This window comes from Nyctereutes procyonoides, unplaced genomic scaffold (assembly GCF_905146905.1).
Source record: "Nyctereutes procyonoides isolate TBG_1078 unplaced genomic scaffold, NYPRO_anot_genome, whole genome shotgun sequence".
Taxonomy (NCBI): Eukaryota; Metazoa; Chordata; class Mammalia; order Carnivora; family Canidae; genus Nyctereutes; species Nyctereutes procyonoides.
Window position 1 is genome coordinate 1,658,650 of NW_026575124.1, and position 13,809 is coordinate 1,672,458.

A 13,809-nucleotide genomic window follows, 5' to 3' on the forward strand; every position below is an offset into this window, starting at 1 on the left:
ATAAAGGAAAAATATTATAGCATTTGTCATCAAACAGAGCATATCACTAAAGAGATGCAAATTAGAAAAACCAAGTGGATAATTTAGACTTGCAAAGTACAATAACTGAAATAAAAAATTTACCAAAAGAGCCCAACAGATTTGAAGTGACAGAAGAAAATAACCAGCAAATTTGGCACTAGATTAGTAGAAACTGTCTAATCTGAAGAACAAGGAAGAAAAAGAATAAAGCAAAATGAACAAAGCCTCAGAGACTTGAGGGACACTATCAAACATACCATTGTACAAGTGATAGAACTCCCAGAAGAAGAGGAGAAAGAGGGGGACATTAAAAGTATTGAGGGGCACCTGGGTGGATTAGTGGGGCACCTGGGTGGCTAGAGGTTGAGCATCTGCTTTCAGCTCAGGGCATGATCCTGGAGTCCTGGGATCGAGTCCCACATTGGGCTCCCCAAAGGGAGCCTGCTTCTCCCTCTGCCTGTGTCTCTGCCTCTCTCTGTATCTCTCATGAATAAATAAATACAATCTTTTAAAAAATAAAATAAAATAAAAGTATTGAGGGGGCAACCCCGGTGCCCAGTGGTTTAGCGCCACCCTCAGCCCAGGGTGTGATCCTGGAGACCTGGGATCAAGTCCCATGTCAGGCTCCCTGCACGGAGCCTGCTTCTCCTGCTGCCCCCCCCCCCCCCGTCATGAATAAATAAATAAAATCTTTTTTAAAAAGTATTGAGGAAATAATAATGGCCAAATCATCTCAAATTTGATGAAAAACATTAATCTGCACATTCAAGAAGCTCATCAAACTCTAAGATAAACAAAAAGATCCATACCTAGATATATCTGGTCAAATTATCGAAAGCCACACAAAGAATCTTTAAAACAAAAAGAGAAAGATGACTGATCACAATCAAAGGAAACTCAAATCAAAGTACAGGGGAGCCATAGCTAATCTAACAGCCTACTACTTAGTAGAAATAATAGAGGCCAGAAGACAGTGAGATGACAAATTCAAGGTGCTCAAAGAATAATATTGCTAACCAAGAATTCTTTATCCAGGAAAACTACTCTTCAAAAAACAAAGGCAAGACATCCATTCCCTGAAATAACACTCTTCCCAAAGTAGCATGCACGTGAGACTCTCATAACTATCCTCATTACATGTATCTTTAAACACTTCTCTGTAATTGCATTACAGAATTTCTATTACATCCATTCCCTGAAATAATTCTTCTCAAAGTAGTATGCACATACAGCTCATATAACCATCCTTATTATACTGGTGTTTTTAACCAGTTCTCTGCAGTTAGAGTATTCACTGAAATAACACTCCTCTCAAAGTAGCTTGCAGTGAACACTCATATATCCATAGTAAATGTGTTTTCAACACTTCTCTTAAGTGCATTACAGAATGTCTATCACATCCATTCCCTGAAATAACTCTTTTCAAAGTACCATGTATGTACAATTATTTTTTAAATGAAAGTATAAGACATACTGATGACAACTAAGGATATGAAAAGATGCTCAGTGTCATCTGTCATTAGAGAATTGTAAACAGTGAAGCTACCCTGGAAAGCTGTAGAGAGGTTCCTCAAAAAGTCAAAATAGAACTACCCTATGACCCAGCAATTGCACTATTAGGTATTTACCCAAGGGATACAAAAATAGTGATTCAAAGGGGCACATGTACCATAATGTTTATCACAGTATTATCAACAATTGCCAAATTATGAAAAGAGCCCAAATATCCATCAACTGATAAATGGACAAAGAAGATGTGGTATACACACACACTCACCACATATACATATATACATATATATATATATATGTATATATACGCATACACAAATACATACAATGGAATAATATTACTTAGCCATCAAAAAGAATGAAATTTTGTCATTTGCAACAACATAGATGTCTCTAGAGTATATTATGCTAAGCAAAATAAGTCAGAGAAAGACAAATACCATATGATTTCACCCATATGTGGAATTTAGGAAACAAAAGAGATGAACATAAGGGAAAGAAGAAAAGAAAGAGAGGCAAACTATAGAGAACAAAAGAATTGCTGGAGGGAGGTGGGCAGGGGATGGGCTAACTGGGTAATGGGGATTAAGGAGAGAACTTGTGATGAGCACTGTAAGTGATGTAAGTGATGAATCATTAAATTCTACTTCTGAAACCAATATTACACTGTATGTTAACCAAGTAGAATTTAATTTAAAACTTGAAACAAAAAGAGAATTGCCAATCACAACAATGAGATACTGTTACACAACTATGAAAATGGCTAAAATAAAAAAAAAAAACTGACAATGCCAAATACTAACAAGGACATGGAGCAATGAAAAATGGTACAGCCACTTGGGAATACAGTTTGGCAATTTCTTACAAAGTTACTTATGAAGTAATATAGTCTTATCAAATAATCTAGCAATCATGCTCCTGGGTATTTATCTAATTATTTTGAAAACTTATGTCCATGAGACTGTTTATATATAGCAGCTTTTTTTTAAGATTTTTATTTTATTTGTTCATGAGAGAGACATAAAGAGGGGCAGAGACATAGACAGAGGGAGAAACAGGCTCCTCACAGGAAGCCCATTGTGGGACTCAATCCCCGGACCAGGGATCATGCCCTGAGTCAAAGGCAGACACTAAACCACTGAGCCACCCCAGCATCCCTATTTATAGCAGCTTTATTCTTAAGCACCAAAATCTGGAATCAATCAAGTGTCCTTCAGTAGGTAGATAAACAAACTGGTGAATCTATATAATGGAATATTATTCAGCAGGAAAAAAGCTACTAAGCCACAATAAAAGATAGGGAGGAAACATAAATATGTATTGCTAAGTGATAGAGGCCTTTGTGAAAAAACTACATACTGCATGATTCCAACTATATGACATTCTTGAAATGTCAAAACTATGGAGACATTAAAGAATCGATGGTTATTTGGGGCTTTGGGAGAGAGAGGAAGGATAAATAGGTGAAACAGAGGATTCTTAGGGTGGAGAAATTATTCCATTTGATATTGTAATGGTGGATATATGACAATATATATTTGTCAAACCCTATAGAACTCTATAGCACAAAGAGTGAAACTTAATGTATGCAAATTTTTAAAAAATACCTATTTAGGAGGTCAGGGGATCCTAGGAAGGAATGAAGACTGTGATTAACAGTCTAACTGTATAAAAAGATGTATGGTACAATCCCACTTAAAGGAATGTAGGTGGTGTTGACCTAAGTAATTGGAAATGGAGTCTGTAAGACTGAAGGCAAAGGGAACTGCACGTAGGTACTGTACTCTAGTTGATGTTATTCTTCATCAACTTTATTCTTTAACTAGGATATGGGTTAATAATTCTGATACTGATGTTTTCTTCATTTTTATTCTTTAACTAGGATATGGGTTAATAATTCTGATACTGCTATGTATGTATACTGGAATTGAACAATTAAGTAAAGCAGATGGTAGGAGCAAGTTTCTCATTGAGTTGTAATTTATAGATAAGCAAGAGGAAGAAGATAGAATGATCCATGTGTGATAGTGAATTAGAGAAATCAGCATGAACTTGTATAAAGTAGTTAGATTTATATTTATAGATGTGTGAGTGCACATTGGTTCTACACACACACACATTTTTTTCCTCTGTCAGATGGAAGGATTGAATAGAAATGACACCCCAGCAGCAATGAGCACTCCTAACAATGAGACTTTGCTTTTCAATACTATTCTCCAATAAAAGAGACCAGAAATCCTTGGAGAAATGGCAGATTCTAGGACTGGGGCAGGACGTATTTGAGAGAACCTGAAGCATCTTGTAGTGATGGGCTAAAAAAATTAAAAAGAAAAAACCACATTGATGATGTTATGTTAAAGGAGCACAGGAACCAAATGAAAGAGGTCCCAATGGCCAAAGGTAGAACTTGAGCAACAAAATAAAGGAGTATTAGATTATAACTCAAAGTATAAAATAAATATCTGTGAGTTCACTTTGATATAAATAATTATTTTTTAAAGATTTTATTTATTTATTCATGAGAGACACAGAGAGAGAGGCAGAGACACAGGCAGAGGGAGAAGCAGGCCCCATGCAGGGAGCCTGATGTGGGACTTGATCCTGGGACTCCAGGATCACGCCCTGGGCCAAAAGCAGGTGCCAAACCACTGAGCCACCCAGGGATCCCTGATATAAATAATGAAGTAAATTAATAAATGAGGAAGAAGAGATAAACTCTAGTACCTAAGAACTTCAAATAATTTATGTAGCTATTCATCCTAAAAGAAAGGGAGCATAACTCCCCATTCCTTAAGTGTGGGTTGCACATACAGACTTACTTTTAAAAAGCACAGCATGGAACATGAGGTAAAAGAGTAACTTTACAGTGGAGAAACCTGACAAGCACTACTTTAGCCAGGTGATAAAGATCAACATTAAATCATAAATCATTTGATAATATATGCTCTTGAAATTATATGATGATAATGGTACTTTACCTCTGTGATTTTTCTCCCCAGAACCCATAACCCCAGGGTAAACATGAGAAAAAACATCAGACAAATTCCAATAGGGGAGCATTTTATAATATATCTGACTGGTACTCCTCAAGCCTGTCTGGAACATCAAGTGGAAGGAAAAGTCTGAGAAACTGTCACAGCCAAGAAAGCCTAAGGAGACATGACAACAATGTAATCAGGTACCCTGGATGGGATCCTGAAATGAAAAAAGGATATTTAGGTAAAAATAATGATAGGGGTGCCTGAGTGTCTCAGTTGGTTAAGCATCTGCCTTTGGCTCAGGTCATGATCACAGGCTTCTTAGATAGAGCCCTGCACTGGGCTCCTTGCTCAGCAGGGAGTCTGCTTCTCCCTCAGCCCTCTCCCCCTGGCTATGCTCTCTTCCTCTCTCTCTGTCAAATAAGTAAATAAAATCTTTAAAAGGCAACAACAGCAAAAACCCCAGAAAAAACCCTAAGGAATTATGAATTCAATCTATAAATTATGGACTTTACTTAATAATGGGTCAATACTGGTTTGTTAATTGTAACAAATGTAATATATTAATAACAGGGGAAACTATGGAAAAATATATAGAATTCTCTGTATTATTTTTCTCAATTTTCTTCTAATCTAAGACTGCCTAAAAAAATGAAAATGCGATGAAAACATTCCCAGAAAAGCAAAGATGGAAATAATTTGCTTCTTATAGACCTGTCTTACAAGAAATATAAAGAAGTCCTTCAGGCTGAGAGGAAATGATACTAGAGGATAGCTCAAATTCTCACAAAAAATATAGAACAATAATATATGTAGGTAAATATAAAAGAAAGTAAAAATATTTTTCCTCTCAACTGATTAAAAAGTCACATAAAATAATAATTATGAAACTATATTGTTGAGCTTATGGTACCAAAAAAATGTAATATATATGACAAAAGAAGGAAAGAGAATGGAGCTATTAAAGCAAAAATTCTATATTTTGCTGGTTAATTAGTACTAATCTTAAGCAGATTGTGATAATTTTTGATGTATACTGTGATCCCTTAGAGCAGCTACTAAGGAAATCACTCCAAAAATACAGGGAAAAAATGGAATTGAAATGGTACACTAGAAAATATTTGTTTAGCCACCTGGTGGCTCAGTGGTTGAGTACCTACCTTTGGCTTAGGTTGTGATCTCAGGGTCCTGGGATCGAATCCTGCATCAGGCTTCTCTCTCTGCCTATGTATCTGCCTATCTCTGTGTGTCTCTCATAAATAAATAAAAATAAAAATCTTGGGCAGCCGAGGTGGCTCAGCGGTTTAGCGCCACCTTCAGCCCAGGGTGTGATCCTGGAGATCAAGGCCCACATCAGGCTCCCTACATGGAGCCTGCTTCTCCCTCTGCCTGTGTCTCTGCCTCTCTCTCTCTCTCTCTGTGCCTCTCATGAATAAATAAATAAAATCTTGAAAAATAGATAAAAATCTTTTTAAAAAGGTGTTATAATGTTTTTAAAAGTTGTTTAACACAGAAGGTAGTAAAAGAAGAACAGGGGAACAAAAAAGATGAAACATGAAAAACAGTAACATGGCATGTATAAATCCAACATATCAATAATTACATTAAATATGAATGAATTAAACATTCCAATCATAAATCAAAGATTACCAATTTTATGTGTGTTTTCTGTATGTATGTATGTATAGATAGATGATAGATGATAGATAGATAGATAGATAGATAGATAGATGATAGATACATATAAAAGCTGACAAGATCCAACTATAAGCAACACATTTTGGATTCAACCTAGTAAACAGTAACCACAGGGGAGCTGGAGAGAATATGCTAATATACTAACACCAAGCAAAATAGACTTCAGGGTAAAAAATGGTTCTAGGCACAGAAATGGACCCTCAACTCTATGGTCAACTCGTCTTCAACAAAGCAGGAACCACAGTGAGATATCATTTACACCAGTGAGAATGGCCAAAATTAACAAGACAGGAAACAACAAATGTTGGAGAGGATGCGGAGAAGGAGGAACCCTCTTACACTATTGGTGGGAATGCAAGCTGGTGCAGCCACTCTGGAAAACAGTGTGGGAGTTCATCAAGAAGTTGAAAATAGAGCTACCCTTCAACCCAGCAATTGCACTACTGGCTATTTACCCCAAAGATACAAATGTAGTGATCTGAAGGGGTACCTGCACCCCAATGTTCATAGCAGCAATGTCCACAGTAGCCAAACTGTGGAAGGAACCATGATGTCTTTCGACAGATGAATGGATAAAGAATATGTGGTGTATATACACAATGGAATATTACTCAGCCATCAGAAAGCATGACTACCTACCATTTACATTGACATGGATGGAACTAGAGGTTATTATGCTGACTGAAATAAGTCAGTTGGAGAAAGACAATTATCATATTGTTTCACTCATGTGGAATATAAGAAATAATGAAAGGGACCATAGGGAAGTGGGGGAAACTGAGTGGGGAAAAATGAGAGAGGAAGACAAACCATGAAAGATTCCTAACTTTGGGAAACAAACAAAGGGTTGCAGAAGGGGAGGTGAATGGGGGAATAGGGTAACTGGGTGACAGGCATGAAGGAAGGCACATGATTAGATGAACACTGGGTGTTATACTATAAGTTGGCAAACTGAATTTAAATAAAATGTTTAAAAAATGGTTCTAGAGACAATGAGGGACATTTTATAATAAGAAGCTCAGTTCATCAGGAAGCTATCACAATTATAAACATATATGCACCTAATAACAGAGCCTTAAAATACAGAATTAAAGGGAGAAATAAACTCAATAGTTGGAAAGTTCAACATCCCACTGTCAGTAATAGATAGAACAACTAGATAGAAAATCAGTAAGGATATATATGGAAGACTAAAACAAGAATATAAATCAACTACATATTTATATAATTTATATATAATTTATAACTATATAATGTTCCATGTGTGCTTGAAAAGAATCTATATTTGGCTGCTGTTGGTTTTTTTTTTTAAGATTTTATTTATTTGACAGCTTGAGAGAGAGAGAATGAGCAATAGTGCACACACAAACACAAGCAGGGGGATCAGCAGGCAGAGGATAAGGGAGAAGCAGGTTCTCTGCTGAGCAGGTAGCCCATTACGGGGCTCAATCTCAGGATCCTAGGATCATGACCCAAGCCAGAGGTAGATGCTTAACAGACTGAGCCACCCAGGCTCAGTGAAACGTGAAAAATCACGTTTCTGATAAAGAATTTGTATCTAGAATACATAAAGGACTCTTAAAATTCAATAATTAAAATGAATATTTGAATAATCATTTTATCAAAATAAATATAAGAATGGCTAATAAGCACCTGAAAAAATGCACATCATTAATCTTCAGGAAAATACCATTTAAAACCACAGTGGGTTAGCACTTCACACATCTTAGAAAGGTTACTTTTTGAAAAAGATTATAACAAGTGTGTCATTGAGGATGTGGAGAAACTGGAACCTTAATACATTGTTGAAGGGAATGTAAAATGGCGCTGTCACTTGGGCAATAAGTTAACAATTTCTTTAAAAGTTAAGCATAGGGGATCCCTGGGTGGCGCAGCGGTTTGGCGCCTGCCTTTGGCCCAGGGCGCGATCCTGGAGATCCCGGATCGAATCCCACATCGGGCTCCCAGTGCATGGAGCCTGCTTCTCCCTCTGCCTGTGTCTCTGCCTCTCTCTCTTTCTCTCTCTGTGACTATCATAAATAAATAAAAATTAAAAAAAAAAAAAAAGTTAAGCATAGGGATCCCTGGGTGGCGCAGCAGTTTAGTGCCTGCCTTTAGCGCAGGGCGTGATCCTGGAGACCCGGGATCGAATCCCACGTCAGGCTCCCGGTGCATGGAGCCTGCTTCTCCCTCTGCCTGTGTCTCTGCCTCTCTCTCTCTCTGTGTGTGACTATCATAAATAAAAAATAAAATTAAAAATTAAAAAAAAGTTAAGCATAAATTTACCAGCAATTGATAAATGACCCAGAAATTCTACTCTGTGGGTAGAAATTCTACTCTACCCAAAAGAAATGAAAACATATGTCCTACAGACTTATACACTTGTGTTCATGGCAGCATTATTCATAAATTCAAACGTAGAAACATTCCAAATGTCCATGAACTGATGAGTAGGTAAACAAAATGTGGTATACGCAAACAGTGATATACAACTGGTAATAGAAAGGAAGAAACTGCTAATACATCCTATAATATGGCCAAATCTCAAAACCATTATGTTAAATAAAAGAAGTCAGATATAAAAAATTGCATATAATATGATTTGATCTTATGGAACATGCAGAAAAGGCAAACCTATTGAAAGAGAAAATAGATTAGTGCATGTCTGGGCCTGGGGTGGGAATGAGGATTGACTGCATATAGGCTTGAGGGATCTTTTTGAGATGAAGGAAATGTTTTAAAATTGAATTGTGGTAAAAAAAAAAAATTGAATTGTGGTGATTGTTACACAGCTCTAAATTTACTAAAAGTCACTGAATTGGGGATCCCTGGGTGGCGCAGCGGTTTAGCGCCTGCCTTTGGCCCAGGGCGTGATCCTGGAGACCCAGGATCGAATCCCACGTCGGGCTCCCGGTGCATGGAGCCTGCTTCTCCCTCTGCCTGTGTCTCTGCCTCTCTCTCTCTCTCTGTGTGTGACTATCATAAGTAAATAAAAATTTAAAAAAAGTCACTGAATTGTATACTTAGCATATATGAGTTTTATGGTATGTAAATTGTAAGTTAATAAAGACGTTTTTTAGAAAAAGTCAAATCTGTTTCCAATGTCTTAAAGCACCCTTACTTGTTCTTTTCTTTTGTCTCTTCCTTTCTTCAAACAAAGATACACTAATTCTACTCAGTATCTTGACATTGCTCTCAATAGCTTTGAACGTTTCTGGTAAAAACTCCATTTGTGCAATCCAGTGGTGGTGTTCCTCAATATCCATTGCAGTTATCTCAGACAAAATGAGATCTTGAAGAGAGTAAAAAAAAAATTACTTTTGTGCACAAAAATAACTATAACCATGTAGGCTTATAATATTGCCTAATTACTCTATATTGTAGTAAATGTAGGTATCACATTTAGTGCTATTCTGAGGCATTTCTTTATGAAAAAATGAAAAAGAGATTTGGAATAGAAAGCTGAACAGTAAATCATTGAAATACTTTGGTATCTAAAATGTGAGCATGTATTTTAATATTGAGAAACTAAACCCCAATTAACTCCTTTCATAAGCTATTTAGTATTTTTAAACCCTCATTACATGAGATTTCTTGCAACTTAATGACATTCCTCTTTTTGTATTCTGAGCTTATTCATTCTTTCATTCAACCAATGTCTCCTTAGTCATGTATTATTCTAGATGCTGAGGATATAGCACTGAATAAAGCAAATTTCCTGACTTCATACTGCTTGCATTCTAGTGAAAGGAGACAGACGAAAAAGTCAAAATAAAAACATTAGTTATATAGTATTTCAGATGTAACAAATGCTATAGAAAAAAATAAAGAATAAAAGAGTAATGGACAGTGCCAAGGAGTAGGGAACGCAGACAGTCAGAGAACACATCATTTCAAAGCAAGATATGAACAGAGAATGAGCCACATGGCTACTTGTGGACAATGTTCCAGGCAAAGGAATAGTAAGCATAAAGACACTGGGCAAGGGTATGCTGGCATGCTTCAAGAAAAGCAAGGAGCGCAGAATAGCTGGCACTAAATGAGCAAAGGCACTAAATATTTTTCTTATTTTATTTTTACTGAAACAGTGGATAACTATTCTCTCAATAACCTCCTTAGTTGTCTTTAGTTTGATTTACCCTTTAAAATTTACTTATAGATCCTGTTCTTTAGCTTTTTCATTACTTAGTGGTTTTCCTTTGAACCACCTTTGAAAACTTACTCCATTCTTCCAACCAGGCCAGGATATACACAAGAATCTTTTCTCTAATTTCAGCATTCTTAGCATAAGTAACTATTTTCTCCAGGAAATATATTCTCCGTTTCTTATGTTCTATAAGGGAGATTTTTTTTCCAGAGTGCACATTCTCATCAAGAGTATAGCGATTTATTATCCGCTGCACATTGAGCAGTATGTCATTCAGCTGCATATTAATGTCCTATAAAAGTAAGAATGAGGATATATTAATACTCAGTTTTTTGATATAATTGAACATCTGTTAATAAAACCTCTCAACAAAATGGGTTTGGAGGGAACATAGTAAAGGCTATATATGAAAAATCCGCAGCCAACATTATACTCAATAGTAAAAAACTGAGAGCTTTTCCTCCGAGATCAGAAATAAGACAAAGATGTCCACTCTAACCACTTTTATTCAACATAGTACTGGCAGTGCTAGCTATAACAATCAGACAAGAAAAAGAAATGAGGTAAGGAAGAAATTAGACTGTCACTATTTACAGATAGTATATATAGAAAACCTTAAAGACTCCACCAAAAAAAACTATTAGAAGCAATAAATGAATTGAGCAAAGTTGCAGGATACAAAATTAATACCCAGAAAATAGTAGCATTTCTATAGAATAATAATAATAAAGCAGAGAGATTAAGAAAGCAGTCTCACAATTGCACCAAAAAAAAAAAAAAACTATGAATAAAATTAACCAAAGAGGTGGAAGACCTGTACTCTAAAAGCTTTAAAAGATCCATGAAATAGGGATCCCTGGGTGGCGCAGCGGTTTGGCGCCTGCCTTTGGCCCAGGGCACGATCCTGGAGACCCGGGATCGAGTCCCATATCGGGCTCCCGGTGCATGGAGCCTGCTTCTCCCTCTGCCTGTGTCTCTGCCTCTCTCTCTCTCTGTGTGTGTGTGACTATCATAAATAAATAAAAAAATTAAAAAAAAAAAAAAAAAAAAGATCCATGAAATAAACTGATGGCACAAACAAATGGAAAGATATTCTATATTCATGTATTCATGTATTGGAAGAATTAATATTATTAAAATGTTCATACTACACAAGCAATCTATAGATTCAATTTAATCCACATCAAAATATGAACGGCATTTTTCACAGGACCAGAACAAATACTAAATTTTATATGCAACCACAAAAGACCCTACATACCCAAAACAATCTTAAGAAAGAAACAAAGCAGGGGGTAAATTTTATTTTATTTTATTTTATTTTTTATTGGAGTTCAATTTGCCAACATATAGCATAATACCCAGTGCTCATCCCACCAAGCGCCCCCCTCAGTGCCTGTCACCCAGTCACCCCCACCCCCTGCCCACCTCCCTTTCCACCACCCCTTGTTCGTTTCCCAGTTAGGAGTCTCTCATGTTCTGTCTCCCTTTCTGATATTTCCCACTGGTTTTTTCTCCTTTCCCCTTTATTCCCCTCTCACTATTTTTATATTCCTCAAATGAACGAGACCATATAATGTTTGTCCTTCTCTGATTGACTTATTTCACTCAGCATAATACCCTCCAGTTCCATCCACGTCGAAGCAAATGGTGGATATTTGTCGTTTCTAATGGCTGAGTAATATTCCATTGTATACATAAACCACATCTTCTTTATCCATTCATCTTTCGATGGACACCGAGGCTCCTTCCACAGTGTGGCTATTGTGGACATTGCTGCTAGAAAGAAACATCGGGGTGCAGGTGTCCCGGCGTTTCACGGCGTCTGTATCTTTGGGGTAAATCCCCAGCAGTGCGATTGCTGGGTCGTAGGGCAGGTCTATTTTTAACTCTTTGAGGAACCTCCACACAGTTTTCCAGAGTGGCTGCACCAGTTCACATTCCCACCAACAGTGCAAGGGTTCCACATCCTCTCCAACATTTGTTGTTTCCTGCCTTGTTAATTTTCAGGGGGTAAATTTTAGATTGTAAGTTATGCTATAAGGCTGGAGTAATCAAAATGGCATGGTGCTGGAACAAAAATATACACACGGGTCAATGGAACAGTACAGAGAGTCCAGAAATAAACTCACAAATATATGGTCAGTTACCTTTGACAAAGTGGAAAAGAATAGGCAACGAGAAAGACAGTCTCTACAACAAATGGTGTTAGGAAAACTGGACAGCTACATACAAAAGAATGATCCTAGACTACTTTCTTACACCATACACAAAAATAAACTCAAAGTGGATTAAAGACCTAAATGTGAGGCCTGAAACCATAAATATTTTAGAAGAGAGAACAAGCAATAATTTCTCTGACATTAGCTGTAGCAACATTTTTTCTAGATATATCTCCTGAAGCAAATAAGCAAAAGGAAGTTGCTTTTTTTTTTCTTTACCCAGACCTCACACTTGGAAAGCACGTATCAGATATTTCTCAACATAACTTTTATTTCATTAACTTACCTTTTCAAGAATCTATCAGCAAATTTCTTTTGCTTATCACTTTATACCACTATTCTCAATAGGAGTAAATTACTGCCTCATATATGGCATTTGGAAATTCGTAGATTCATTTTTGGTTGTAACAATAATTGGGAGGAAGGGTTTATTGGTATTCAGTGAAAGGTGGGCACCTGGGTGGCTTGGTCTGTTAAGCATCTGCCTTTGCCTCAGATCATGATCACGGGGTCCTGGGATGGAGCCCCACATCAGACTCTCTGCTCAGTGGGGAGCCTGCTACTTCCTCTCATCCTGCTCCTTGGCTTGAGCTCTCTCTCTATCTCAAATGAATAAATAAAAATCTTTTAAAAAAGAATGCTAGCTCATTTTACAGAGCAATAAAAAGTCCACACAATGAAGAACTGGCCCAATCTTGCATAAATTTGATTATCCTGTGAGACATTCATATAGGTTTTTTTTAAAAATCTGTTTATACTTATCTGAGCCTAGAAATTTACTCTTTTAAAAGGAAAAAATTTACTCTTTTATATCTAAAAATATAAACACAAAGTATTTTTTACTTAGTTTAATTATATACTGAAATTTCCAGGAATGCAAATATATGTAAATCAAAAGAAAAATATTCTTTAGGGATGCCTTGGTGGCTCAGCAGTTGAGCGCCTGCCTTCAGCTCAGGGTGTGGTCCTGGAGTCCCAGGATCGAGTCCCACACTGGGCTCCCCTTGAGGAGCCTGCTTCTCCCTCTGCCTGTGTCTCTGTGTCTCATGAATAAATAAAATCTTAAAAAAAAAAAGATTTAGAAAATAACAAAGAAAAATATTATTTAGAATTTCTCCAACAAAATTTACCATTCTGAAACACCATAGTACCACAGTAATTCACTAACATTAATAGTATGTAGTGTCAACACAATAAACCTGCATTTGTATCAACCCATATTTGTAGCTTT

The 13,809-nt window shown here is 36.7% G+C and overlaps 1 protein-coding gene across 1 annotated transcript in view; it reads right to left on the reverse strand.

The window, feature by feature from the left end:
- The window catches only part of FAM186A (family with sequence similarity 186 member A), a 93,235-nt gene that overhangs the window by 28,882 nt on the left and 50,544 nt on the right, over nucleotides 1-13,809 (reverse strand). Inside the window, exons 3-4 of the mRNA XM_055336917.1 lie at nucleotides 10,432-10,648; nucleotides 9,331-9,501 (exon numbers count right to left, since the gene is read on the reverse strand). Of these exons, the coding sequence (XP_055192892.1) occupies nucleotides 9,331-9,501; nucleotides 10,432-10,648 (388 nt within the window). The remainder of the gene's footprint in view (nucleotides 1-9,330; nucleotides 9,502-10,431; nucleotides 10,649-13,809) is intronic.